Below are 26,433 nucleotides of genomic sequence, written 5' to 3' on the forward strand. Positions count from 1 at the left end.
AGATTGGAAAAGGATCTTTAACTACCCTAAATCAGATAGGGGACTAATATCCAATATATATAAAGAACTCAAGAAGGTGGACTCTAAAAATTCAAATAACACCATTAAAAATGGGGTGCAGAGCTTAACAAAGAATTCTCACTTGAGGAATACCAAGTGGCTGAGAAGCACCTGAAAAAATGTTCAGCATCCTTAATCATCAGGGAAATGTAAATCAAAACAATCCTGAGATTCCACCCCACACCAGTCAGAATGGCTAAGATCAAAAATTCAGGTTACAGCAGATGCTGGCAAGGATGTGGAGAAAGAGGAACACTCCTCCATTGTTGGTGGGATTGCAAGCTTGTACAACCACTCTGGAAATCAGTCTGGTGGTTCCTCAAAAACTTGGACATAGTACTACTACTACCTCTCCTTGGCATATATCCAAAAGGTGTTCCAACCATTAAGAAGGAAACATGCTCCACTATGTTCATAGCAGCCTTATTTATAATAGCCAGAAGCTGGAAAGAACCCAGATGCCCCTCAGCAGAGGAATGGACACAGAAAATGTGGTACATTTACACAATGGAGTACTACTCAGCTATTAAAAAGAATGAATTTATGAAATTCCTAGGCAAATGGATGGACCTGGAGGGCATCATCCTGAGTTAGTTAACTCAATCACAAAAGAACTCTTTTTTTTTTTCGAGACAAAAGAACTCACATGATATGTACTCACTGATAAGTGGATATCAGCCCAGATACTTAGAATACCCAAGATATAAGATACAACTTGTGAAACTCATGAAACTGAAGAAGAACGAAGACGAAAGTGTGGACACTTTGCTCCTTCTTAGAATTGGGAACAAAACACCCATGGAAGGAGTTACAGAGACAAAGTTTGGAGCTGAGACTAAGGACGAACCATCTAGAGACTGCCATATCCGGGGACCCATCCCATAATCAACCTCTAAACGCTGACTCCATTGCATATACTAGCAAGATTTTGCTGAAAGAGCCCTGATATAGCTGTCTCTTGTGAGACTATGCAGGGGCCTTGCAAACACAGAAGTGGATCCTCACTTAGTTAGCTATTGGATGGATCACACGGCCCCCAATGGAGGAGCTAGAGAAAGTACCCAAGGAGCTGGGGGTTCTGCAACCCTTTAGGTGGAACAACAATATGAACTAACCAGTACCCCTTGAAGCTCGTGTCTCTAGTTGCATATGTATCAGAAGATGGCCTAGTCGGCCATCAGTGGAAAGAGAGGCCCATTGGTTATGCAAACTTTATATGCCTCAGTATAGGGGAACGCCAGGGCCAAGAAGTGGGAGTGGATGTGTAAGGGATTGGGGGGGGAGGGTATGGGGGACTTTTGGGATAGCACTGGAAATGTAAATGAAGAAAATACCTAATAAAAAATTTTAAAAAAGAAAGTATTTTCCATCCAGGCTCCATATCTTCCCTACCTTGGCAATAGCTGACAAATTCTTTAGAATGAGAAGAAAACAGGGGTCAGGTCTGAAAGTTTCTTTTCTTTGAATCTAGATTAACTAAATGAATCATGGTAAATTGAAGGACATGTATTACCAAAGTAGCCACGTTTTCCATAATTATATTATTTCATACAGGGGAATGAAAATCACTTGGCAGAACCTTTACAATCTCAACAGTGGGACTGGGAGTGGTTTTTTATCCTATGTTTGTCTAAATTGTCTGATTTTTTTAAGCAATGATTTAAATTGCTTTTGTAATATGGACAAAGGTAAGAACAAGCAAGCTTAATAAAATAAATGGTAAAACACAAGAAAATTGTATGTTTTTTGGAGAATTTCTACCTTTCATTTCGTTCTTTTTTCTTTTTTGCTAGCATAAGCAGCACAGAATAATCTACTGAAAATAAATTATAGGTAGAAGCAGACAGTTAAAAACAATCCTTAACTTGCGAAAATTGAGTTGAAAATGTAAACTTTCATAAATAGCTAAAAAAAAAAATAGGTAGGAGGAGGCTGTTCAGCTGTCAAGTTACCAGTGATTTGAAAACAATTCCCACACTGAGAATATTGTTTCTTAAAATAATTGACTATGCACAAAAATACATATAATAGAGGTTGCACTTGTTTAAAGGTATAAAGATGCAAGAACAGAGTAAATAACTATGGTCCCAGCACTCAGTCTTGGAACAGATTAGCATCAGGACTTCCAAAACTCCCGTGTTGACACCCACTCTCATCCACTTTCTGCCTTCCTGAAATACATACTGAGTACCCTGGGTTAGTATCACTCTGTATCATTAAACACGGTTCTACTTTTATACACTTCATACTTTTTTTCCATAAGAAGAGGTTTATTGGGGGAAGTGGGGAAGAGAAGAAGGAGGAATGAGGGGATGAAGGAAGACCACTTTATACTTTTAAAATGGGATCATATACATGCATACATATTATATATTCTTCACTTTACAGATATTACCAGTGTCATTCATGTCCTTTGTTGTTCATGTCCGTCTGTATCATACAGCCTTCTCTGCAGATGCGGCAGTTTCCTCTTGCTCTTTCTACCCTTCCTTGCCCTCGCTGTCCTCATCTTCTCTCCTTCCTATCTTCCCTCTCCCCTCCATGGCTCCTACCAATCAGCATGGTTGAACGCTTCCACCAGGAATGGGGATGTTGTATTGGAATATGTATATTTCTAAAAAATTAATAGATAATTTCGCATTTGTTTCAAACAAATTACACCTCTGTGTACCACCAGCAGTATGATTTAGATGATATGTAAGGGTTGTAGAAGTGTCTCAGTAGGTAAAAATCGCTTAGTGTGTAATATGAGGATGGACCTGAGATAAGAACTCCAGAACCCACAAAAAATAAAGATAACGCACACCTTTATCCTTGGTGCTTGAGGAGCAGACGTAGGTGAATCAGATCCCTGGGGCTTGTTGGCCATCCACTGAAACTGAAACAGTGAGTTCCAGGATAAAAGAACAATTCTGACTCAAAATACAAGGTTGGAAAGAGATTGAGGATGAAACCCAATACTGACCTCTGGCAAAGAGGAACTCAGCTGCATGCATATATATATATATATATATATATATATTAGATATAGATATAGATATAGATAGATACATCACACACACACACATACACACACATACACACACACACACACACACCCCTCCCCACATAGACCCCCATACACCCAGTCTCTCCTACCAATACACCCCCACACAAATATGCATACACATATACCTATAAGTACAGAACATAACACACTTATACATAAATGTGCATACATGAACAGTCCCATATATATGTGCATCCCACAGCCACATGCATGCATGTGCACATACACACATAACACATGTTCACATGTATGCATGTACACCCCACATGGATACAACTATACACATACATGTGCACACAGCCCCTTCATATCCACATGCACATCCACCTCTACCTATTACACAGACAAACATTCATGTGGACACACATTGACACATGTGCACATACACACCATTATATGTACACACACACCACATACATACACAAACATGTATGCACCAACATATACACAGGAACATACACTTAGAAGTAAGAGTTTTCATGTTGAAGATGTGAGGTAAAGTATCTAAACGATATAGACCCTAAGAACAAGGGAATATAAATTTGAAAGGCAGGATATCTGTCAGTATATATTAAAATATTACAATGGCAAAGCTATGCAATATGTAGCAAACACTTGAAACAGGATACGAGAAGAAATGATTCATAGATTTTAATTTATACACTGTTTACCTCTTCATATGTTTCTCGACATATATCCATGTTCCTTCTGGTATGTCTCTACCCTACAGTCTTACTCTTTAGTTAAAGTGACAATATTTGTGGATATGACAGAAGTTAGGAGTCAAGTAATATATAAGGTCGAGTTTCCAAGACACAGATGCTGAGATTTGCCTGAGGGAGTCACAGGAGCAATTGAAAGTGAGAGAGGCAAACTGTGTTGGACAGAGGGGGAAGCTGAACTCATGCATTCATAGTGGCAGCTGCAGAAACCCCCGCAGGTCCCCTCAGGCTTGGATGGTTTCCAGTTGTCCATAGTTAGGGCAACCTTTCCATAAGTTAACATTGCCTTCAAGCTGAGTACAGGCAGTGATGCGACCTTGGGCAAGGCGGCTCCCTTTGCAGATGATTCTGTTATAAAACTCAGCTGGGAGGAGGAGCAATGGGTTATGGGGTCTGGGTGGTGACAATTTCCAGTTCAGTTACAATAAACAGTTCCTGAACCACAAAAACTAAGGCAGGGGTGAATGGAGAGTGGTTTGTGGACATCTTAGAAGATATGGTAGCAAACAATTGGCATGCCTTTGTGATCATGTGCTTTATGGATTCAGGAGACATGTCCTGGAGTGCCCGATTTTTATGTGGGCTGGTATATACCTTAAAGAGCTTTGTGTTATCCAGAGAAGAATGTATGGCAAGGATGAACTTGGGAAACGCTGGAAATGGAGCAGGGAAGCCAGGGAGGTTGTTAAAGTAAGCTAGCTTAGAGGAGTCTTTTAGTAAGGAAGTTGTTTCTTACCTCTGTGTTTCTGGTTCCATCTTGACTAGAGCTGATTCCATTCACTTTGCTACCAGGAAGTGGTGTGGGGTGATGTGGTTAGGTGTCAGAGTTTGGGCTGTGGTTTCTGCTGGCTCAAGTTCAGGATATTTTTTGTACAATGTATTAGTCATATGACCTTAGGTCATGCACACAACAAACCTAAGCCTCTATTTACATATCTTCAAAATGGATATGATATAACTTTGCAGGATTGTTAGGAGTTATTAATCACTTGAAACAATGATTGTAACCATTGAAGTGAGAGTTTCAGAGATGGTGACCTTCCAAGCCAGAAAAAGTCACCCAGACTATGAAAATCACGTATCATGTCCTGTGTAAGAACTCCCAACCAGAAGTTTAAGAAAAAATTTTATGTCAACTTTAAATAAAAGACAAAGCAAGGATAATGACACAAAATAAATAAAATATGAGAAGCAGATACATATGTATGTGACTGCCTATATCCATGTATGCATGTATGTATGTATGCATATATACATGTGTGTATACATTTTAGCTATCAACAGAGAGAATAGAGACAGTTGGTATTTGGACATCACAGTTTTATTGACATAAAGTGAGGTGTTGGGTACCAATCTGCAGAAGCACGTGTTTTAGAATTTAATTAGAAAATCAGGCTGAAGTTTTTGATACCAGGAATCAATAAACGATAGACCGCATTGGCTTATGGGAATCCTAGTGTGTTAGGTACTTTCATATTTGTGATGTTCAGGTATGCCAGATGATTGATAAAACATCCTGGCCAATTCACAGGAGGATACAGGAATCATATACCAGAGACAAAGATTCTATCTTATGCACACATACATACATGCACACACACACACACACACACACACACACACACACACACACGCACATGCAGAGACATACACATATTTGAATGTGCACACTTGCGCATACCATGTTTCTGTGCTTGTCAGGGCCATTTCATTCCTCTGGACCCTCTGTTAGTCTGAGTATATCCCAATGACTCTGTGCTTGTCCTTGTGTCTCCCTGTCCTGTCCTTTTGCCCACCTGAAGCCTCCGTAACTGTCAGTTCTCTGTTTTATCACCAAGTACATTGGCTCTTCTCATAATTTTGTAACATTTCTCCCACCTGACATGATAGGTGAGAGACAAGGAATCGGCAAGCATAAGTAGAAAGTTTCTAATTGTGAAGGAAACTGCAGCAGAAGAAGTTGTCTTTTATATACAGAATTGGTATGATGGATTTTTATCATTAAAATCTCATTAGCAAATGATTATTACAAATGTTGGGCTATAAACCAGAAAAGAAAACCTGTTCTTATCCCCATGTATCCTGAAGTTCAGCAAAGGGATGGTCCTCGCATACAGACTGTAATTGCAGAATCAGAGGTCAACTGAGTCCCCTTACTTTCCCACATGTCCCTATGTCACCTCTGACTTCATTTTTCACTGGTGTCCCTAGTATGAGTCACACTAAGTGGACATGGTAAGCAATCCTGGTAAGTTGAGCATGGAATGGCTTTATGGATATTAGTAAAACTCATGCACTTAACAGTTGTGTGTTGAGGTCTCAGTATATCGCATTCTCTTTGCTCATTGTTATTTTTAAAACATGGACTTGTGTAGCCCAAGCTGTCCTTGAAGTTCCTTTGTAGCCAAAGATGGTTTTGAAATGACCTTGCCACCTCCACCCCTTAAGTGCAGCACCATGGCTGGCTTGATTTTTACATTGTTTATAAACGACATCTGAATATGTCCTATGCTCCTATAGCTTGCCTTTTTATGAAAATAGCAGAAACAACACAAAAATTTCATAATACTAGTAATAGTGCACAGTGTTTGCTATAATATAATGTTTTATATTTGGCTTAGCATTTTATTGTCTTTCTTAGTCTTTGAACTATATAAACTCTTTCGATGTTCATAATGTTCCCCACCTCCACCCCTGCTGCCAGATACACTCAGGTACTCTCATGGAGTAGGTACTTCATAAGACCATGAGACTTAAGGTCATCCAAGCTGATGTTTATTTTCATTTGTATGATAGGGTGGCAGATATCATGAACTTCTGTGTCTTATGTGACCATGATGGGAAAATCATGGAACCCTGGCTTTGGGCTTGGAGGATTTGAGGATGGTTTTGGAAGAAATGAACTGTAGAGATCAAATGGAGGGGGTGCACAGAATGGCAAGATTTCCAAGGCAGCAGGGTTCAGTACGGGGGGTTGAGGGATGTGGAGGAAGGCCCGACCACTGACCTGAGGGTCCTAGGCATAAGTCCCTGCACGGGAGCAGGGACAGCTCACACCAGAAACAAGGCCTGAGTGCAGGTAGAAGGTAAGGAGAACCTTCCACTTGGTAGCAAAGCTGTATGATCCTGCCGTTTCAGAAGCGTACAGCTTTCTCAAAGGCCAGTATCTCTGCTTTGTTCCTGTCTCTGTTCATCTCTGTTTCAGGACAGTATGGCTCAGCATACGCCAAGCAACCTAGACTAGAAGTCAGGATACGAGGGGTGAAAATCATAGGAAATATCATAGGAAAATCAGGAAATAGCCAACTGTATGCTTCCTAAATCTGAGTAGAACTTTTAAGATCTGAAACCTTCCACTCGCTGGCTTTACTGAGCTATAATTCACAGATAATGGGTATGTGTTAACAGGGCATAATGTAGTATCTTCATGTGTACATATCTTGTGAAATGATAATCATAGAACAAAACTAATCTCTCTCTCTGTCTGTCTGTCTGTCTCTGTCTCTGTCTGTCTCTGTCTCTGTCTCTCTCTAGGTGTGTGTGTGTGTGTGTGTGTATGGTGTATGTGTATGTGTTTGTGTGTTTGCCTGCATAGATATCTTTTTACCATGGGTATAGTGTGAACCTTTGAGATCTGTCTTATTTCCTCAAGTTTCAAATGTATGCTACACTCTTGATCCCCATCCTCCTTCTTTATCCTGCCTTCTGGTACCCCCCTAGCTTCTGTTTCTGTTCTCTAGTGCTCTGACCTTTCTTTCTCAGTCTCCCTCCCTTGCTCCTCTTTTGCCCAGTGCCACGGCTGTCTGTGCTCCCTGAGTCTCTAGAGGGTGCTTATACCTCACCTCCCTCCTCAGCCACATCCTCTCCACAGCATCAGTTGCCATCTGCATTCTAATGCAGTTTGCATTATCCAGAGTTCTGACCTTTCATCTAAGCTCCAGGTTCATAAATTCAATTAAATCTCTCTATTTACATATCTCATGAGTACCTCAAATTCAACACTTTCTGCACTCAGCACACATTCTTATCACCTGCCCTGCCCTGCTCCTCCTCTTCCTGTTTTTCTGTAACAATGACACTTCGAATACTTTCCTGATCCAGCATTTTGGGTTTAGCCTTCAAATCTCTACCTCTTTTAAATAGGTTTTTCTTTTTCTCCTCCTCCTCCTCCTCTTCCTCTGCCTCCTCCTTTGTGTTTTTACTGGGCACATGTCACATTTGGGACTTTCCAGCATCTTACAAATACTTCACACGTAATAGTCCTACCTCCCCAACCCAGAAGTAAGTCCAACTTTCAGCTTCCTTTTCAGTGCAGATGGCTGAAGCAGACAAGGGCTTGCCCTAAAGGGTGCTTTCCAGATGTGATTTGAGTATGACATCTTTGGTATAAGAACCAGAAACATGGAGGGCATAGCCCTTGCCAATATGGCTCCTTTAGGGATGATTAGCTTTCAGGCAGCAACTGAAATTGCAATAGGATTGCTGACACAGAGGCAGCGTTGGTGCTGAAGTTTTAGCGGTGGCTATGGAGACATATCTTGGCATTCTACAGGTGACAGCAGCAGTAAGCTTCCTCCTTCAGAACAGTTTTACCCTGAGGTTTGATGTGTGGGTGGGGGGAGGGGTGGGGAGCCTTTTTCTGTGAGCTTAGACCAGACTTTGTTCCTTTATCCTTTACTGATCTCTGAGGTTATTATTTTTAAGAAAACAGACTTTATTAAACTAGCTGGAATCAATTCTGTTGTTTTCAGCAAGAATCTTTAGCAATTTGATGTTATTGATCCTTTTGTGGAAGGAAATTTAGGTGTATTTTGAGCTGTGTGACAGGTTCAGGGAAGGATGGGATGAACAAGAAATAGGAACCATGGGGTTGGAGAATTGTAGGACCCACCATCTAGGGTTTGCTTAATCTTCCTGTATTCTTAAAAATGGTTTGTATCTTGGGTAAAGATTTATTCCCAGATGTTCTAAAAAGACAAGGCATAGCAAGAGCAAGAAAATGGGCATCTTAGCAGAATACAATAGGTGCAAACAGAAGTGATGAATGTGTTCCTGAGCAACTGACTACGTGTCTTCATTTCATTCCAGCTCCAGTAACTTAGGCTTTGAGTCAGAGGTACTGTAATGTTCTGTGAGGTAACCCGGGGAAAGGGTAGCCCTTAGTGGTTGAGTAATAAAGTTTAACATTGTGTCTGAGACAATTATGCACTATGTGAGCATATGTATATTATATATGTGTTATAGATTACATATAATGTATTATGTATAGCACACACATATAAAATGTTAGGAAATAACTTCCATTTCATGAAAATAGGCTTCTACTTCACGGAATTCCTATTTCCCGAGAACCTGACCCTGAGCCAGGTACTGCAGCACACACAGTGCACATCTTTAATTTTAGTACCTGGAGATGTGACCCCGGTGAATCACCAGGTCAAGGGAAGGTTGGGATACAGAGTAGAAACTGTGTTGCAATAAAATTAAGAAAGAATTGACTCTGAGCAGGATGAGTCCAAGCGCTTTTCCCCCTAATGGATTCTTTCGAAACCAATTTAGCTGGAAGTAATTAATTCTATTTCTAAAGTGTTATTTAATTTATTATGGATCATATTTGGCATTAACGTTATTATGTATGATTCCTGGGGGTGATGGAATGGTAAAGCACTTTAGCGAGAATTAGCAGAGTCCCTTATATTTTAGGCTTAATCCTTATTTTTATCAAGTCAATATATTGCTCTGACTTAAAATTCAAATAGTACTGTCAACATTGGAAGAATAGCTCTTTGGGGATAGGAATGGTATTCAGTGATAGAGTGCTGGCCTAGCATACACAGTGTCCTCAGTTTAGTCCTCTTGCACTGGTCAAAAAAAAAAAAAAGGTAAAATAAAAGAGTAACTCTCTGACTCATGTGTTACTACTTAAAATCCTACTCACTAGCAGCAGCTATATTAGCCTTTTGGTTTGGGTTTTATGTTTTGAGATAGGATCTCTCCATGAAGCCGTGGCTGGCATAGAACTTACCATGTAGGCCAACCTGAGGCAATTCTTGCCCCATCATTTCTCAAGTGATGAAATGTCAGGTGTGTAGCACAGTGCCTGGACATGTTCAGTCTTTTCTAATGATAATAAACTCTTAATCTCCAAGTTTCAACTATGCCATAATCTACCTTCAATTTCCTGCAGTTGAAGCTGAAAATTTAGTTTCCTCACACCTCTCTTTTCCTATGATTTTTGAGAGTCCTCACATCTCACACGTACAGATGAATCCAAGTTCAGTCATTTCACAATTTCTGATTGATATCCACAGACATCCCACTCTGTATCCCAAACTCCCCCTGACCTAGTGATCTACCTGGCTCACACCTCCAGGTACTAGATTTAAAGATGTGCACTGTGGGGCTATGAGTGTCAGGGAAAGAGGGGAGTGGGAGAGAACCCGCGTCCCGCCAAAGTTCCAGTGCTCTGGGCAGGTGGATGTGGGAGGACTGTGGCATGTGGCCCAGGGTGGGTGTCTAGCTGTGGGAAGCCACAGAATCCCAGCTTGGCGGGGGGTGGACAAGGGGCAGCCCTAAGGTACCAGGTTCTCAGCCTTGGGCATCCCACGCTGGATACTACAGAAGAGCTGAGAACAAATGGGGGGCCCCAGGTGGCTTGGTCAGCTTCAGGGCCGAAGGAAGGAGAGAACAGGGGGAGAAGGCGCTTCCCACACAGGTGAGAGTCCTTGGTCCAGTCCATGGCTGGAGCACAGGATGGCCTTCTGGCAGGAAGTTAGACGTGGCTCGTTAGGAGAAAGTGTATCCCATTGTTCAAGCATGGCGGGCATTGATGAGCAGAGACAGTCTATGGTTTTAGAGCTTTATTGTAGAAAAGCAGGGAAAAAGAGAGAAGGTAAAAAGAGAGAGACTGGCCATGGCCATGTGGAGAGAGGTGGGAAGGGAGAGAGAGAGAAGGAGGGCTAGAGAGTAAGAAAGGTGAGGGCTTAAAGTGAGTGAGGAGGGGCCAAGCAGCCCCTCTTATAGTGGGCTGGGCTATCTTGTTACCAGGTAACTATGGGGAGTAGCATTCCTGGCTATAGTCAGGTAACTGTTCTGGAGTCTAGCCAGAATGCCAGAAGCTTGGGATGTTGTCTGCATGACTGATAGTCATGGAATTATGTAGTTGGGGGCTCCGTGGTGTCAGGCACCTGGCTCTGGGAATGTGGCTTGCTTTTTCTGTCCCCTGTAGAGTTCTCTACTAGGTCACCGGAGCAAGCCCCATTCAACCAAAATAGGAGGCCTATCACAGTCCCACAGTGCACTACATGTGTTTCAGTGCCTGGCTCAGGGTCAGGTTCTCAGCAAGTAGGAATTCTGTGAAGTAGAAACCTTGATGATATTAAAAACAAAACAAACAATCACAAATCCAGACAATCACAACACAAACCAAACCAAATTCAAAAGTCATTTACCTTTTAAATATATGAATAATAATAAATAAATAGAAGTTTCAAGTGAAAACTCAATGTTATTGCCTGAGAAAAGATGTACCTTGGCATCTATCTAAATAAATATATACAATATACATATAAAAGAAAACCACAAAAATGGAAAAAAATAAATTGAAGAAAAAAAAAAGAGAGACATGTCCCATGTTCACGGAGAAGATTCAGTACCATTCGTGTGTCACATCTGAACTTGATCTATATAGTCAATGCAAGCAAAATTCCAATGAATGATTTCATGAATACTCAAATTTTGATTTTAAATATTATAGAGAAAAGTAAAAAACCTCGAATCGTTTATGTAATCCTGAAGAATGAGAAGTTTGGAGGACTAACATTACCCAGCTTCAAGACTAACAATGGGGCTACAGAAACTAAGACAGTGTGACCATGGTGGGAGAATACACACTTACAAAGCTGGGCATGTGTGCTGCTCTAGCAGAGGACCCTGGTTGTGTTCCCAGCACTCACATCCATCTGTCACTCCATTTCCAGGATATTCAATGCCCTCTTCTGGTTCCCACAGTTCCTGAGTATATGAGGTACACATAAACATACAGCCTCATATATAAAGAATAAAAAAATTAAAAGTATATATATATACGTATATATATACACACATATGTATGTATGTATGTATGTATGTATGTATGTATGTATGTATCTGTCTGTCTGTCTGTCTGTCTGTCTGTCTATCTATCTATCTATCTATCTATAACCAATGGGTCAGAATACAAAACCTAAAAGGGACCCAAATAAGCATGGTTATCTGATTTGTTTTTGATGAAGTAGGAAAAGTAATAAAATGAGTAAAAGATTCTCCCCTTTACCTCCTTTTAGTAAACATAATTGTTCTCATATAATAATTTCTTACTACAAATTATCTTCCTTCTAGCTCTCCCAGTTTTCCCAGACACCTCTCCCATATGGATCTGCTCCCTTTCTGTTTCTCTCAGAAAATATACATGCTTCTAAGGGACTGTGATGTCACATCAAGTAATGTAAGAGACTAACACATAGTAATTGGATAACGCAAACTAAAGGAAAAGAGCCCAAGAGAAGGCACAAGAATCAGAGACACAGTCATTCACACACTATGGAATCCCATAAAAGCACTAAACTGGAAGTCAGAATTTGTACATAATCTATACATGTGCAGGCTCTGTGCATACTGCTTCAGTCTCTGTGAGTTCATATGAGCTTTGATCATGATGATTTACAGGCCCTTGTTTTCTTGATTTTCTCCATCCCTCTGGCTCTTACCTTTTCCCCATCTCCTCTTCTGTGGGCTTTTCTGAGCTTTTCAGGGAAGGATTTGACCTAGACATCACATTTAGAGCTGAGAGTTCCAAAGTCTCTTACTGGCTTGATAATGTTTGACAGTAGGTCTCCATATTTGTATATTTGTATGTGTGTTATATCCCATCTGCTGAAGAAGAGAGTTTCTCTGATAAAGGCAGAAATTTCTCTTTGTAGCAAATAATTCCAGAAAGCTGGTCATCAATGCAGATGGAAACTTAAAATGCAAAATTGTGAAAATTCTCCAAGAGGATTGGGAGATGATGACTCAGTAGGTAAAGGTGATTGCTGCCAATCCGGAGTCTAATCTCAGAAACGCACATAGAGGAAGGAGAGGACTGACTCCTGCAAGTTATTTGTTGATTTCCACGTGGACACTGTTGCACGAGTACAAATGTGCTTCTTCCCCTCCCCTTCTTTTTCCCCCTCTCCTTCCTTTCCCCCTCCCTCTCCCTTCCACTCCCAATTCCCCTCTCCCTCTCTCCTTCCCTCTTTCCTTCCCTTTATCCCTGTCCTCTTCCCCTCCCTCTCTGCTCCACTCCCCATCCCTCTCTCTCTCCCTCTCTCCTTCTCCCTCTCCCTTCCACTCCCCACTCCTTTCTCCCTCCCTCTGCCTCTATCCTCCCCTCCCATTTCACTCCCTTTCCCTTCCCCTCCCTCTCTCTCTTGCTTGCTCTCCCACTCAATCACTCTTGCTTTCCATCTCTAGCTCTTTCTTGCTTTCACCCTTGTTCTCTGTCAATCTTTTTCTCTCTAAATAAATAATTTAATTAATGTGAAACATTTAAAAAATTCTTATAAGATAGCATATGTGAAACTCTAGACAACCTGCATATATGGTGAATGCTTTAAATGAAACTTCAAAGACCACAACCTCTGAAAGAAGTAAAATTTTCAGTAAAATTATAATTTTCTGCTACTTCAAAGACTTGCAAGAGAACAATTAAAAAGTATTTGCCAAGGTCATGTCTGATGCATTATTTATGTTAAAAATACATAAAGAACTCATTTCAGTTGTGAAAACCCAGAAGTCTATTAATAAATGGATCAAATATCTTAACAGGCACCTTACCAAAGAGAGTAGATGAATGTCAGACAACTAAGTGAAGAGATGCTTTGTCTCATGTGTCATTAGCAATGGCATAAAGCATAAGCAAGGACGTCACACCCTCCTCTCCCATCTGGCTGCAATCCAGAGCTCTGACAGTACCATGTACTAGCAAGGTCATGAACCAACAGGAACGCTAGCTTGCTGCTAGAGGAAAGGCAAGGTGGAACAATGTTGGTGGGTTTTTATAAAGCCACTTCTGCTTTGACTATACATCACTGTACATCATACTCCTTGGTGATATACAGAACTAAAACGCCATGCACACAGAAACCTGTGCATGGATATTTAGAGCAGTATTAGTGACCGTTGTCTAAACCTGGGAGTAACCAAAATGTTATCCTATCCAGTAGGAAAAATGAAATTTTAAAGGCTTGTTTTTCCAGAGAGCAGAATATTATTCAGCACCAAATATAAGTAATGTTTCAACTGTGAAAACAAAGCATAACAGCAACAACAACAAAACCTACAAAGAAAACATAAATACATATTAAGAGAGAGACAGACAGACAGAGACAGAGAAAGACAGAGACAAAAAGACAGAGACAGAGAACAATTAGAAAAGGCTGGATAGTATATGATTCTACATGCATGGTAACTTCTGACCATGGAGATGGTGAAAGAAAGACTGGTTGCCGGTTAGTGGTAGAGTATCATGGTTAGACAGAGATTGATGAGTGCTTAAGGTTGGTGAAACCACTCTGCCCTGGTGGCTGCCCATCTTTACACATTTTCTCATACATAGAGACATATTTGATTCCAGGACTGAAGCCTGATACAAACTGAAGACTTTGAACAATAAACTTGTGTCAGTTTATGTCTCTCAATCTTAACAAAGGTTCCACTTGGGGATGCTGGCAATAGTGGAAACTGTTTGAGGTGGACAGGGACACATGGGTTGTCTGCACCTTTAGCTCTGTGTTGTTGTGGACCTGAAGCTGCTTTGTAAAGTCAAGTCTGTTAAAAGAAATCTCAAAACCGAGACAAAAATCAATGTGCCTTGATTGTCCCTTGGTTCATCCAAACAGACCATATTTTATTTGTTAGGAAGGACTGGAGTTTGTCTCTAGGGCATTGCACTGCTGGGCTGGAGCTCTTCTGTTGAGCTTTATCTCTGACCCTAGACAGTATTTCTCCTGCTTTTTTCTGCTCACTCTTGTGTGAATCCATATTAGCTAGTCATTTTTCATTCTAGTACACAGTCTATATTTCTTATTTTTCTTCTCTCCGTCTTACTGTCTTCCACTTTATACTCATACAAAGTGTTCTTCAGTGGCTTTCTTTAGCACCCCATTAACTTTAAAAGGATTTCTTCGATGGCATTCACAAACTGTTTTGAAAAAAAATACTTTTGTTAATCCGTTCATTGTCACATTTTCCAGATTTCTTCATTGTTGTAAGTTCTGTCTGAATGTCTTGTTGACTATTTTTCTTTTACCTTTTGCCTTGTCTCTTTCTTTGAAGCAACATTTCTGTTTCCCATTGCTGTAATAAAGTTCCCCCAGTGAAATCGATTTAGGGTTAATTTGGGCTCAGCATTTGAAGTTGCAGTCCATCACATCAGGAGAGTCAGGGGAGTCACAGTGTCCGGAGATTCAGGCAGCTGTTCCCACTGTGTCCACATTCAGGATCCCAGACCAGGGACTGGAGTCTGATCGTCCTACCTTAGTTAACTTGATCAAAATAACCTCCCAGAGATGCCCATATCCCTGTGGTTCTAGATCTCATGAAGTTAAGAATTGAGTTTGACCACCAGAGTACTCTCTAGTCTTAAATACATATAGTTCCCATGGTGGTTGATTACACATGTGAGGAAATTTAATGCACAGAAGGGTACGGAATGTGATGGATAAGGATGACTCATTGAGGCTGCATATGTGGATGTACAGGGATGAGTCTTGTAGTGAGAGTTCAAAGGGATCACTTCCCTGCCTGACTGTGTGATTGCAAAGCATGGTTAGAGGTTCTTCATCTGTCCTCGTGGATTCTGACATTTATTTCTGTTAGAACTGTTCTCATAACTTGTTACTGTATATTCTTAATTGAGTCTCCACTTTCATGGCTTCAGGTAGCTACTCAACACATAGAACCTTCTCACATTTGATCTGTCACAGTAAGCATGCATATCATCATTGTTGATGCCTTGTATTAGAAACGAGATCTTCACATCAACAGCTCTAAATTTGGGCTTAAGAGTCTTGAGATAAGATGGAGGATTTTATATGCATTTTGTTTGAGATCAGCAAATCTTTCAGTTCAGTTTGGTTTGGGTTTGGTTGGGTTTGGTTTTTGGACATATATGCTATATGCTCTCATATACCATAGACATTAGGGTCAAACTTGTTGTGTAGATCGACATGGCCTGAAGTATTTCTTCTTACCTTTGCCCTCTAAGCATTGTGAGAAGGCCCTAATGATCAGAAATCAAGTGCTACCTTAGGTCTGTTTGCCATACAAGCAGCAGCAACTCATCTGTTATCATTCCTTACAGACTCTTCTTGGTCATTCCTTTCTTTGTGTCACTGTAACTTTGAGATGAATTAACAGGAAGCATCTATAAGAATTTATCTTCTGTGGCTATGAAAGGAAGACTGTCTCTGCTAATGGAGCTGGGATCCTACCAGCTATGAACATGGGAGTCTTTGTGGTGCCTTGGGGCAAAGGTCTGTGCTTACCAGCAGTACTGGAAAGCAGCTTCATGTGCCAGATGGAGGCAGCACATACTTGTTGGGGAACAAGGGTTGAGAAGCAAAGCAGAGCATTGGGTGATTTTATGGTTGTTCCACCGGAGAGAAGACTAAGGGCCCATGTAGTTCATCCTCTGAGGCTTTGAGCATGAGCACATGCCATCAGCTCTCAAAGCAGACATTTTCTTTACTGTCACTCCAGCTCTGTCCCCTGGGGTCTCTTGGTTGGAGTCATTTCTCTTGAGCTTCAGTCACTCTTAAAGATTTCCTGCCAGGCTTTTTAGGAGACACACATTTTCTGCAGCTCCTCATGCAAGGTCCCTGAGGTACCTCTCGGGCAGTAGCCCAGTATCTTAGTGACTTAATCCCTCATCCAGCTCTGGGAGTCTCCCATCTGACATATCTGCCCCTGAGCCCTCTGTTTTAGCCCAGACAATTGGCCAGCTTGCAAGCTACAAAGCCTGCATGTCAATTTTTCCGCATCTTTTTTGTCTTTGGTCTTTTCAAAACATAGTTTTTGAAAAATATCCGTCCGCCTTCTTTTCCCAGTTCCTAACACAAGCCCTCACCTCCCATCCCAGACTTAGTTTCTATTCCTTGTACAATATCATACCCTGAATCCTGTCTATCACTTTTCTATTAATAGCTTTGCCTCAATGATTAGTCTCACATGGTTCTGTTACAAGTCCCTGATTCAGTAGCATGGCATTATAACAGTAACCATTTAATGGAGATGCTCACCTTTTCCCCATTTTACACTTGAGGATATGGACACTTTAGAAGGTTGTAATTTACCAGATGTCACACAGCTAATAAATGGCAGAGCCAGGAGTTGAGTCTGTGTCTGTCTAGCTGTCTAGCTGTCAGCCATAGGCAGCAAGTGAACACGGTTGGAGATTCTTGAAGAATTGAGAAAAGTTGGCATGAGGAAGGTGGGCGTCTGTCCCTCACAGCAGATGTCAGATGCAGGAAATGGAGAGTGGCTTTCCTTTGTTTCAGAAGGTGTACTCCAGAGGAGCCATCCTCAGGCTCACTCCCAGGAGCAATTTTCCTTTTGTTCTTCTATACCACAGGTCGCCCCCTTCTAGAACATTCTCATCAGCATGAAGCAAGACTGATTCCTCTCATGTTAGAAAAGAGAGCAAGTACACAATTATAAGTCACTTTCTCCATTTCCTATCCCACCTCCTACCCTGTCTTTTATCACATTTCTCTGGCCCTTCAACACAACAGCAAGACTTGTGTTGAACTTCCATCCCACTTCCTTGTCGCTCTTCTTGCTACCAGTAACCCCACATGGCTAAGTCCATGGCACATCTGTAGCCTTCACCTTAGGTAGCATTATATCAAAACAAACAAGAGACACAGTTGATTCTTTAAAAAAAAATAAAAACTTTAAGAGTGATCTTTTCTTAGCTTCTGAAACATGTGTTCTCCTTTGCTACAATCCCTCAACACCCACTTCCCATGGATTCTAGGTCTGCTATTGACAGTGGCTAGTGAGTTAGCTTTGGATTCTTGTTTCTCTCTCTGAATTTCTTCTGGTGAATTCACTCATGGTGAGTGCACCCAGGTCTATGCCATCCCAGTAGACACACAGGCCCAAATATGACATCCCAGTAGGGTATAAGTCCCTGCTTGGTGGTAAGTCATGTCAAATGATCTTGATAATTTGTGCTTGATGATCTGTCTGATAACACTAACCTGAAGAGAGCTGATACCCAAATCTAGGGTCCACCAAGGGTGACACTAACCTGTATCACACCTGAGTCTCACAAGCAGAGAAAACTATGTGGTCAGAGTAGGGTGTGTGTCCCTTTCTCACTGTGTGTCCCTTTCTCACTGCCAGGCTGGTAACAATCTAAACAAGCTTGAGACAGTCCCACTGGCATGTAGGCAATTGTTTAGTTCTAATGCATATCGGGAGGGAGGTTTCATCTATGAGATGTGGCCTGGGTCTAAAAGGCATTACTTTTTGTTTCTTGCTACTTCCCACTGCAGTGAGCAGAATTCTGGGCTAGATTTGGGCCATGTTGCCTGTGGGTGGAGACCTTCCTGCTCATCCTTCTGTCTGACCCAGATCCAAGGAGAAGAGCTAGAGGAAGTGAGCAAACAGATTCCAGTTGCTCATTCTAGCCTGGGGAAGGGGTTATAGAATTCTTCCAGGCAGTGATACTTCCTATGATAGCCTCGTACAGAGTTTAAAGACTAAGGCCTGGGATGAATTCCTTCTCCCTGTCTCTCTCTGCCCCCCACCCTCTTTGTGAATGTGGAGGAGTGTCAACCTGGACAAATCTCTCCCTCCCATCTCTTCATTGTGTCTTGTCTTACTATCAAATGCAGCCAAGAAGGATGGTCTCTCATACGGCTTCTTTAGGTGTTAGGAGGGTGGGTTGGGCTCTGTACAGCTAAACAAAATTTGTGTGCCTGTGGGAAGACAGTTGCTAGGGGTTCTTATTTCCTGCCATATTGTTCTGTGACCTTTCAACTGGGCTTCTTAGTCAAACTAAAAGCACCCAGAATCCAACCCAGAAGACACCTAGAACTGTATTTTTACTTAGAAAAAGTCAATGAATGTTTGTTGAATGTATTGCAGATGGTATTTTAGGAGCCAGGACTGCAAACATGAACAACAGAGTCCTTGCCCACAAGTCACTTTTATTCCAGCACAGAATCTGAACCAAAACACAAATAAAAACTACTGGATTGCTAAGTAGACAAGTAGAGAGGAAAACGAAACAGTTTGTGGTAACAGAGAGAACAGGGCCAGTTTTAGTTTTATAATATATATGCAGGGAAGTTTGAGTAGAAATCTACAGAGAGGGTGGGTTTTATCTATTCCAACACACAGTGAAGAGAGATAAATGGTTTTGACAAGGGGAAAAGATGGCAATTATTATATCATTATTAATACTTGGAGAGAGTTATGGAATGTGTGTCTTCGAATAACAGCCAATAACGTTAGAATTTTGTTGTTGTTGTTGTTTTTAATTTAAAGGTATTGTTGCACATTCTGTGAATAATACAAAGGCAGTTGGAACAAGACAGTGCCGAGGGCTTGGATTCAGAAGACTTGAGGTCTGGCCGCCTAGTCATCCTTTAGAAGCTGGGTGGCGTCAAGTAAGTCATTCTGCTTCAAATACCAAATTGAACCAACAATTACTGCAGAGCTGGTGTTTTCCAGGTATGCCATAAAGGGCACTTTCACATAGTGTAACAGCCCTCCCTGTTTAGAAAGAGGCCAGCCTATCATATATGTCTTTCTTAACCCTTTTCATCTCTCAGGCTCCCTGTGCGAGCACTTGGTGTATGCATTCTGCGAGGCATAGCACTGTACTCGCAGATTGCAGCTGCGCCTATTACTGGCCCTGAGGATTTGAGTGCATTTCCTTCACTGATAATCCACCCTCTACCCAGCACCTCACTGTGGCTATGTTTCCTGGCGCTTTCAGTTGAACCCAGAGCCTCCCACATAGGAGTCAAGGGCTCTACTGCTGAGATTCATTTTCGTCTCAACAAATAGTTTACAACTTTTTCTGAAGATTTATTCTATAGTAAAATGAAAAATTGTATGTAAATAAGATAAACAACCTTCAGAGAAATCAATGTCTTAATTTTTCATATAAAATGTGATTAACTGTGATTATGTTTTTATCGAAGACGGGTGTAGAAAGATTAAAATTTCATACAGACCAGCAGAAAGCATGCTGAGGGGATTAGCATCCTGCACATACTAAGTCAGAGGAGATTTCCTTCCTCCCGTCTATCGAAGGGACTGGTGCCCTGGTGCAGACTCCTCACGGTGGCTATTCTGGGTGTATGTCTTAAGTTGGAAAGGGTGCTTATGGTAGTTTTGGGCTTTGAATATGAGCACCACCCACGTAAGCAGAGACACTCTGATCTCTTCCTTACCTGCCCAGTTTTTACCGGAGAATGGCAAGGTCTCATTAACTGTAGTCTATAGAGCTCATTGAAATTGTCTGCACTGGTGGGAAATGCGAGGGTCTTTGACCAGTTGTTTTCTTCTCATGAATCCCCCTGTTTTGGTCTTATTTCTTCTACCTTGTTCACTCCAAAGTAACAGATTACTAGCAGTGTCAATGATATTCTTACACAACATCATCACATACTGAAGCTCACTGCTTGTTCATCTCTTTTCACCACTCTTCACCTAGGCAGTTGACCATTTCTCACAGATATGTGGTTTTCTTCATATATTTGACAACAAGGCGTTTATTCATCATAGACACTGGAGGCGGTACAATCCCAAGTTGGACCTTTTTGTTGATGTTTGCATTGTTTGTATTTTCATGCAGAATTTTAGACTATGTTTTTGATGAAATTTAATAACTCTTGCCTCCCTAACATGTCCTTTATGTACATTGTTTAGGAAGTTTTCCTTTTTCTCAAAGTAAAGTGAAGAAAAAAATCCAGTGTTTCTCAACTGTACTGCTATTCCTATTTAGCTATTTTATCTAGGTGAGTATTTATTTTTCTGTGATATAAGATAAAGATCAATTATTATCATCTCTCACATAATTTTTCTGAATACTTTTCTTTGCTGAAAATCCTTTCTTTCAGATTTATCCATATTGTTTATGTGCCATGTTTCTTTGTATATGTGGTTCTGATTTTATTCTGACATCTCTCTACTTACATTTGACTTCCCTAATTATTAAGTCTTTAAAAGTATTTATAGATAGTCAGCAGAGTGTTACTTGGTGAATATTTTAACTTGTTTGGTATCTTTTTGTCCTTAGCTTTTCATGCAGATGTAGAATGATCCTTACATGATTTCTCTGAGATTTTGCATGTAGTTTGTCTATTAATTGACAAATTGACATCTTCTTTTTATTGAATGTTCCCATTCAGAATATCACATACATCCTAAATTAAGAGAGAGATAAATTAAGGAACAAAGGAAAGAATCCTTAAATAGACCAACTCATATATGGGAAAGTGAATTTTTGGAAAACAAAGAAGACATGGTCTTCTCCATACAATCATGGAAAATTTTTGCCACGTGCACAAAAGGATCTTCGTATAGTTTTATACCATATACAAAAGAATCCAAAATAGGTCATAGATATACAAGTTAAACCTTTAAAGTCTCTAGAGAAGAATACAGGAGAAAAATCTTCTGATCTTGAATTTGAAGAGATGGGACAGCAAAATATGGTCCTCAAGTGAGTGAACTGGTAAATATATTTCATGTATATGTATGTTAAAGTTTTAAGTTGTATACCTGAAGTATACACACTGTGCCATATTCTACACTTTGCAGGGGTCAGGAACACAGACCCTAAGAATTCCTAGGTTACCACATGGCCTTTGAAAGTATCCTTTTTTTGATCATCTTGCATAGCGATTCATTTTTCATGTTTCACCTAATGCTCTCTTCCTGCTCTGTCATCTTGGGTATGCCTTGTTAACTACTTACCTTGTATGTCCTGAATGTAGACGTGCATAGAGTGCTGTAATCTTACAGTTGAGGTTTCTTTTCAGGCTGATCCTGGGACTGTGAGATGGAGAGTGAATACAGGGAAATGCTGTTGTTGACCGGCCTGGACCACATCACGGAGGAGGAACTGAAACGGTTCAAGTACTTTGCTTTGACTGAGTTTCAGATTGCCAGGAGCACACTCGACGTTGCAGATAGGACAGAGTTAGCTGACCACCTGATTCAAAGTGCAGGTGCAGCATCTGCAGTGACCAAGGCCATTAATATTTTCCAGAAGTTGAATTATATGCATATTGCAAATGCTCTTGAAGAGAAAAAGAAAGAAGGTGTGTAGAAGTGTCCCCTTTAATGATATGAGAGAAATGAAACCCTTCTACATTGTATTGTAGGAAATTAATTTCCTTAATCATCAGGTCCTTCACTCCCCAGAGTCACTAAACAGCATGTTACAAATTCCTTAGCCATGTCTGATGCCAGTATTCAGGGCTGCCACCATTGTCTCTCTCTTCACCAGAGTCTGTCTCCAATCTACTTGCAGAAACTGCGGAAATGGTAGGTCGGTGTTAATGTCTAAGGTCTCATTACACAGTGCTTAAGGTTTTCACACTTGGCTGATGGCCTGCCTGGCTGTGACATTAAGAAAACACAGCCTTGAACATACAAACCAGAGAACTGTTTAACTTTGCCAAGGACTATCCACCTCTGCACTGAGCCATCCTGCCATGGTCCCAGTCGGCCTTTTTAAGGAAGCCTTTGTGCTTCTACTGCATGGAGTTTCTAATCCTTCATTTATCTGCAGTATACATGACATTATGAACTTCCAGGACACAAAGCACGTGTTTGCATTCAATAAACCCAGCTCTCACTCTCCACAAATTATATGCCATGTTGTTAAGTTCCCGATCACTCCCTAAGTACAACTGGGGTGTCCTTGGTGTTCAAATGACTAATAAGAGCCAACGAAAGAATACCTCATCAAGGGAATCCCTAAAATGAGAGATTCCAAAGGCAGTAGTTTGGGGACACTATGTAATACAGAAGCTTCAAAATGTTAACTGCTTGCAGAGGAGATGTGTGTGATGCAGCAGGAGGGGCTTGGATTCCAGAGGGTTATTTATACGCCATCTAAGTGATGAAGTAAGGGTAAAAATCACATACAGGTATAAGATGCTATGTGACTTTGAGGAACTTAGAGCAAGGCCTGATCACGATTAGTTTAAGAGTGGCTGACATTGGACAGAAAGTGTAGTTCTTACATTTGACCACACAGTGGCAGTAAGAACACATCATTGCTCCAGTCACTACTGTTCAACCAAGGGAGCCTGATAGCATCTTTTAGTTTTTCCTCCCGAAATTAATTCCTATTCATGGCTTCTTTTTTTCTGAATAGGATGATATAAAGCCCCCTTACTTAAAAAAATTTCCTCTATTTTACTTCTGTAATAATGGTGGGGTTTTATCGGCTTGATTAGCTCAAAAGATCTACTTTGAGACCGGGTTGAAAACTCAGGAGTGACTGCTGATCTAGAAGTCAGTTTAGTTGCTTTGCAGCTTGGAAGTGCTACTTGAAGTCATCTTCAAGCCTGCCTCAACCACAGCTGTGTCAGTGATGCCAGTGGCTGCTATGGTAGAGCATTGATCTCTGGCTTGTTTCCCAGCAGTTTTGCCTTGTGTTTCTTCTGGTAAATGTTCAGCATGACATGAACTTGCTTCATGAAAACTGTGTGTGTGTGTGTGTGTGTATCTGAACAAATTAAATGATGTCATTAAAGAATGATAACAGGGTCCCAACCTTTAGTTGAGGCTTGAGCAAGAGAACAGGTGAAAAATTATGAGGTTAAATAAGTATGACAAAGCTAAGCAAACCTAAGCAAATTCTCCAAGTATAATGATCTTAGATAGAGGAAAATGTGCATTGAATTATTAAATGAAATGAGAGGTATCTAGTGGGAAGGTGACTTTTCCAAATGTTTCCACACAACACTCTCAATGACATTTTTTTTTAAAAGGTCAGTATGATAGATAGGCTAGAACACAGTGACATGTTTATTCCCTTTGGCTCCCTTAGCTCTCTTCTCCCCTCCTGTGCTGTCAACAGAGACTGGATGTTTTTATATGCACCTTTATCCAAAATATAAAGAAAAATGTCATAGAACTAACCATTGGAAGATCAGTTGAACTTCTTGCAAGCATATTTAGTCATTTTGGTATTAGTCATAGGCCACTAGCATTTCCAAAGTTTATGCACCATAACAGCACAATGGAGTTAAAAATGTCACCAAAAAATTCTAGGAAGTTTGTAGTTTTGCATTGGGCTGCATTCAGAGCTGTCCTTGGCTCATGTGACTCATGGACCATAGATTAGACATGCCTACAAGAATAAAGGTCCCTATAGGATTCCTGACCCAGGCTCAGTTCCTTCCTGTTGTCTGTAAGAGAGTGACAGAATACTTATTATGTGATGACTGTTAGTCATAAACATTACATGATTTGATATCTAACAAAATTAAATCCATGAACATCCCCAAATGTTTCAGATTCTGTGAGGAAACCACACCTGAAAAGGTTCTTATAACATCTTTACCTATAAGTTCCTTAAGTAATTGAACACTGATCATATTAATAGATGGTCACTTAAAAGTCAGGAGAAGAAGTTTCCTTTTCAGAATAAAATGTCGAATGGGTGTCTGCATATTTGAGGAGGAGAAAGCAGTAACTCCTTTTGGCCTTTGTTCTACTTCTCCTTCATGACCCCCTTATTCATACCCCAGGCTGTGCTATGCTTATGTCAGTTGGTATCAATTATAAGGAGATACCTTGTTCTCAGGTTCTCTCATTGGACCAAGCTGCTGCTTGTGTTCTGTGGTCAAATAAAAACATTAGCTACATTGCATGGTTTAGTAAGGTCACTAACTGGGCTTAGCAGTCCAGTAGAGCTGCTAGCTAGAGTCTTTGATTGTCTCTAATTAAGTAAGTTTGCAGGGCCCTGCAGAGGCTGATTGTGGGACACTTGGTCTACACAGGATGGGTGCTGTGAGAGCGAGAGGGGTGATTGGATCAAGAGAGCTCAGTCTCTGCCAATTGATTGATCTACACATGGCTTCATAATGTACAGCCTCACAATAGTGAGGGGAGGGCAACGTTCTGAGATGAAGCTGGTCCTAAATGCTACTTAGATTCTCTATTTGTTCATGGCGATAGATTGGATTTCGAGGATAGGAAGGATGCTGCTCCTGGGACATTTGGAGTAGGTGTGGCCTGAGACTAAACACACACACACACACACACTCCATTGACACACGCATATACACCATACATCACACATCACACACCCATATATAAAATAAAATCACAGACTTTCCCCCCAGTTTGGGCTCATGCTGAACAACAGGGTAAGCTCAAAACTCATCCCAGTCCCATCATTTCTTGGTCACCAGGCTTGAGGAGACCAGGTCCTCTACTCCAAAGAAATATCGGACACAATTGCCTTTAACAAGAAGCCTTTTTATTTTTTTCAAACACTGGGGCTGAGTAGGGTGATTTTTTCAATAGGCTGTGGCTGGTTAGGTCAGATGATTCCTTTCAAAGACATCTGTGTGCATGAAATTACCTATAATCTCCAGGAAGCCTGATACATTGCTCTCAGGCTGGGTGGGGTCAGCATTCCACAGTGGAGGTCAGGCAGATTCGGATCCTGTGCTCCACACATGTGCGTATGTGTATGCCTTTTACAGAGTAGTAAGACAAGTGGAAAGTTGGCTATGATTCAAAGCTAGCAGATCTGTTGTGTGAGCCTCCTAGAGATGCTATTGGGTGTTCTCTTTGATTGGGTGACTTCACAAGGCAGACCACATATTAGTCACAGGAAGACACACTTCATTTTGTTTATTTCTAATTGACTTCCATTATTCTAGTCTTGCCAATGTACTCAACAGTTCTCATGGGGTGGAATGAGATGAGAGTGAGCCTTCTACAATGCCTGCATACTACCGGAGTGCCACATGCACACTCCCTGTCCTTCATCCTCACCGTAGGAGGTGTAGGGCCGTGGGCTTCTGTCTACATAGTACTTTCCCATTTTGGGCAGGAGAAAACACAGTTAAAATGAAAACATTCCTCTCTACCTCTAGAGGAACTTTTCTCAGCCTTAATGTTCTAGATGGCACCTCTGTTACCTTCTGAGATTTTCCCCAATGTGCCTTGTCTGTGCACAGTCCTGTGTTGTATTCTTGTGAGTACCTGAAGATGGGAAATCACTAATCTATCACCCTGCTGTTGTCTCCCTTCTAATTTTCTTCTTAAAACTTAATGATATTTTAATGATATTCTAATTAACATTAGAATTCTAATGAGAATTCTAATTCTCAGCCATGCTTACTCATAGATTTTAATGTGTCTGTTACTTGTTTCTTCCCTTTCTCCTTCCTTCCCCTTCCCCTTCTTCCTTTCCCTTCCCCTTCTCCTTCCTTCCCCTTCCCCTTCTTCTTCCTTTCCCTTCCCCTTCTCCTTCCTTCCCCTTCTCCTTCCTTTCCCTTCCCCTTCTCCTTCCTTCCCCTTCTCCTT

General features: G+C 41.0%; 1 protein-coding gene across 7 annotated transcripts in view; it reads left to right on the forward strand.

Annotated features, from left to right (window-relative positions):
- Aim2 (absent in melanoma 2) overlaps nucleotides 1–26,433 on the forward strand; it is a 50,798-nt gene that overhangs the window by 18,898 nt on the left and 5,467 nt on the right. For 2 of the 7 annotated variants that reach the window (XM_085843131.1, XM_085843151.1), the window contains exons 2-4: nucleotides 19,408–19,593; nucleotides 20,800–20,888; nucleotides 21,915–22,196. In XM_085843131.1, the coding sequence (XP_085699257.1) occupies nucleotides 21,935–22,196 (262 nt within the window). In that variant the 5' untranslated portion in view covers nucleotides 19,408–19,593; nucleotides 20,800–20,888; nucleotides 21,915–21,934. Of the gene's footprint in view, nucleotides 1–19,407; nucleotides 19,594–20,799; nucleotides 20,889–20,961; nucleotides 21,608–21,914; nucleotides 22,197–26,433 lie in introns of those variants that run through there. The other 5 variants (XM_085843140.1, XM_085843133.1, XM_085843144.1 and 2 more) reach the window with 5 other exon arrangements.

Source organism: Mus caroli, unplaced genomic scaffold (genome assembly GCF_978045245.1).
Source record: "Mus caroli unplaced genomic scaffold, Mus_caroli_1 scaffold_1, whole genome shotgun sequence".
In the NCBI taxonomy this organism is placed as follows: Eukaryota; Metazoa; Chordata; class Mammalia; order Rodentia; family Muridae; genus Mus; species Mus caroli.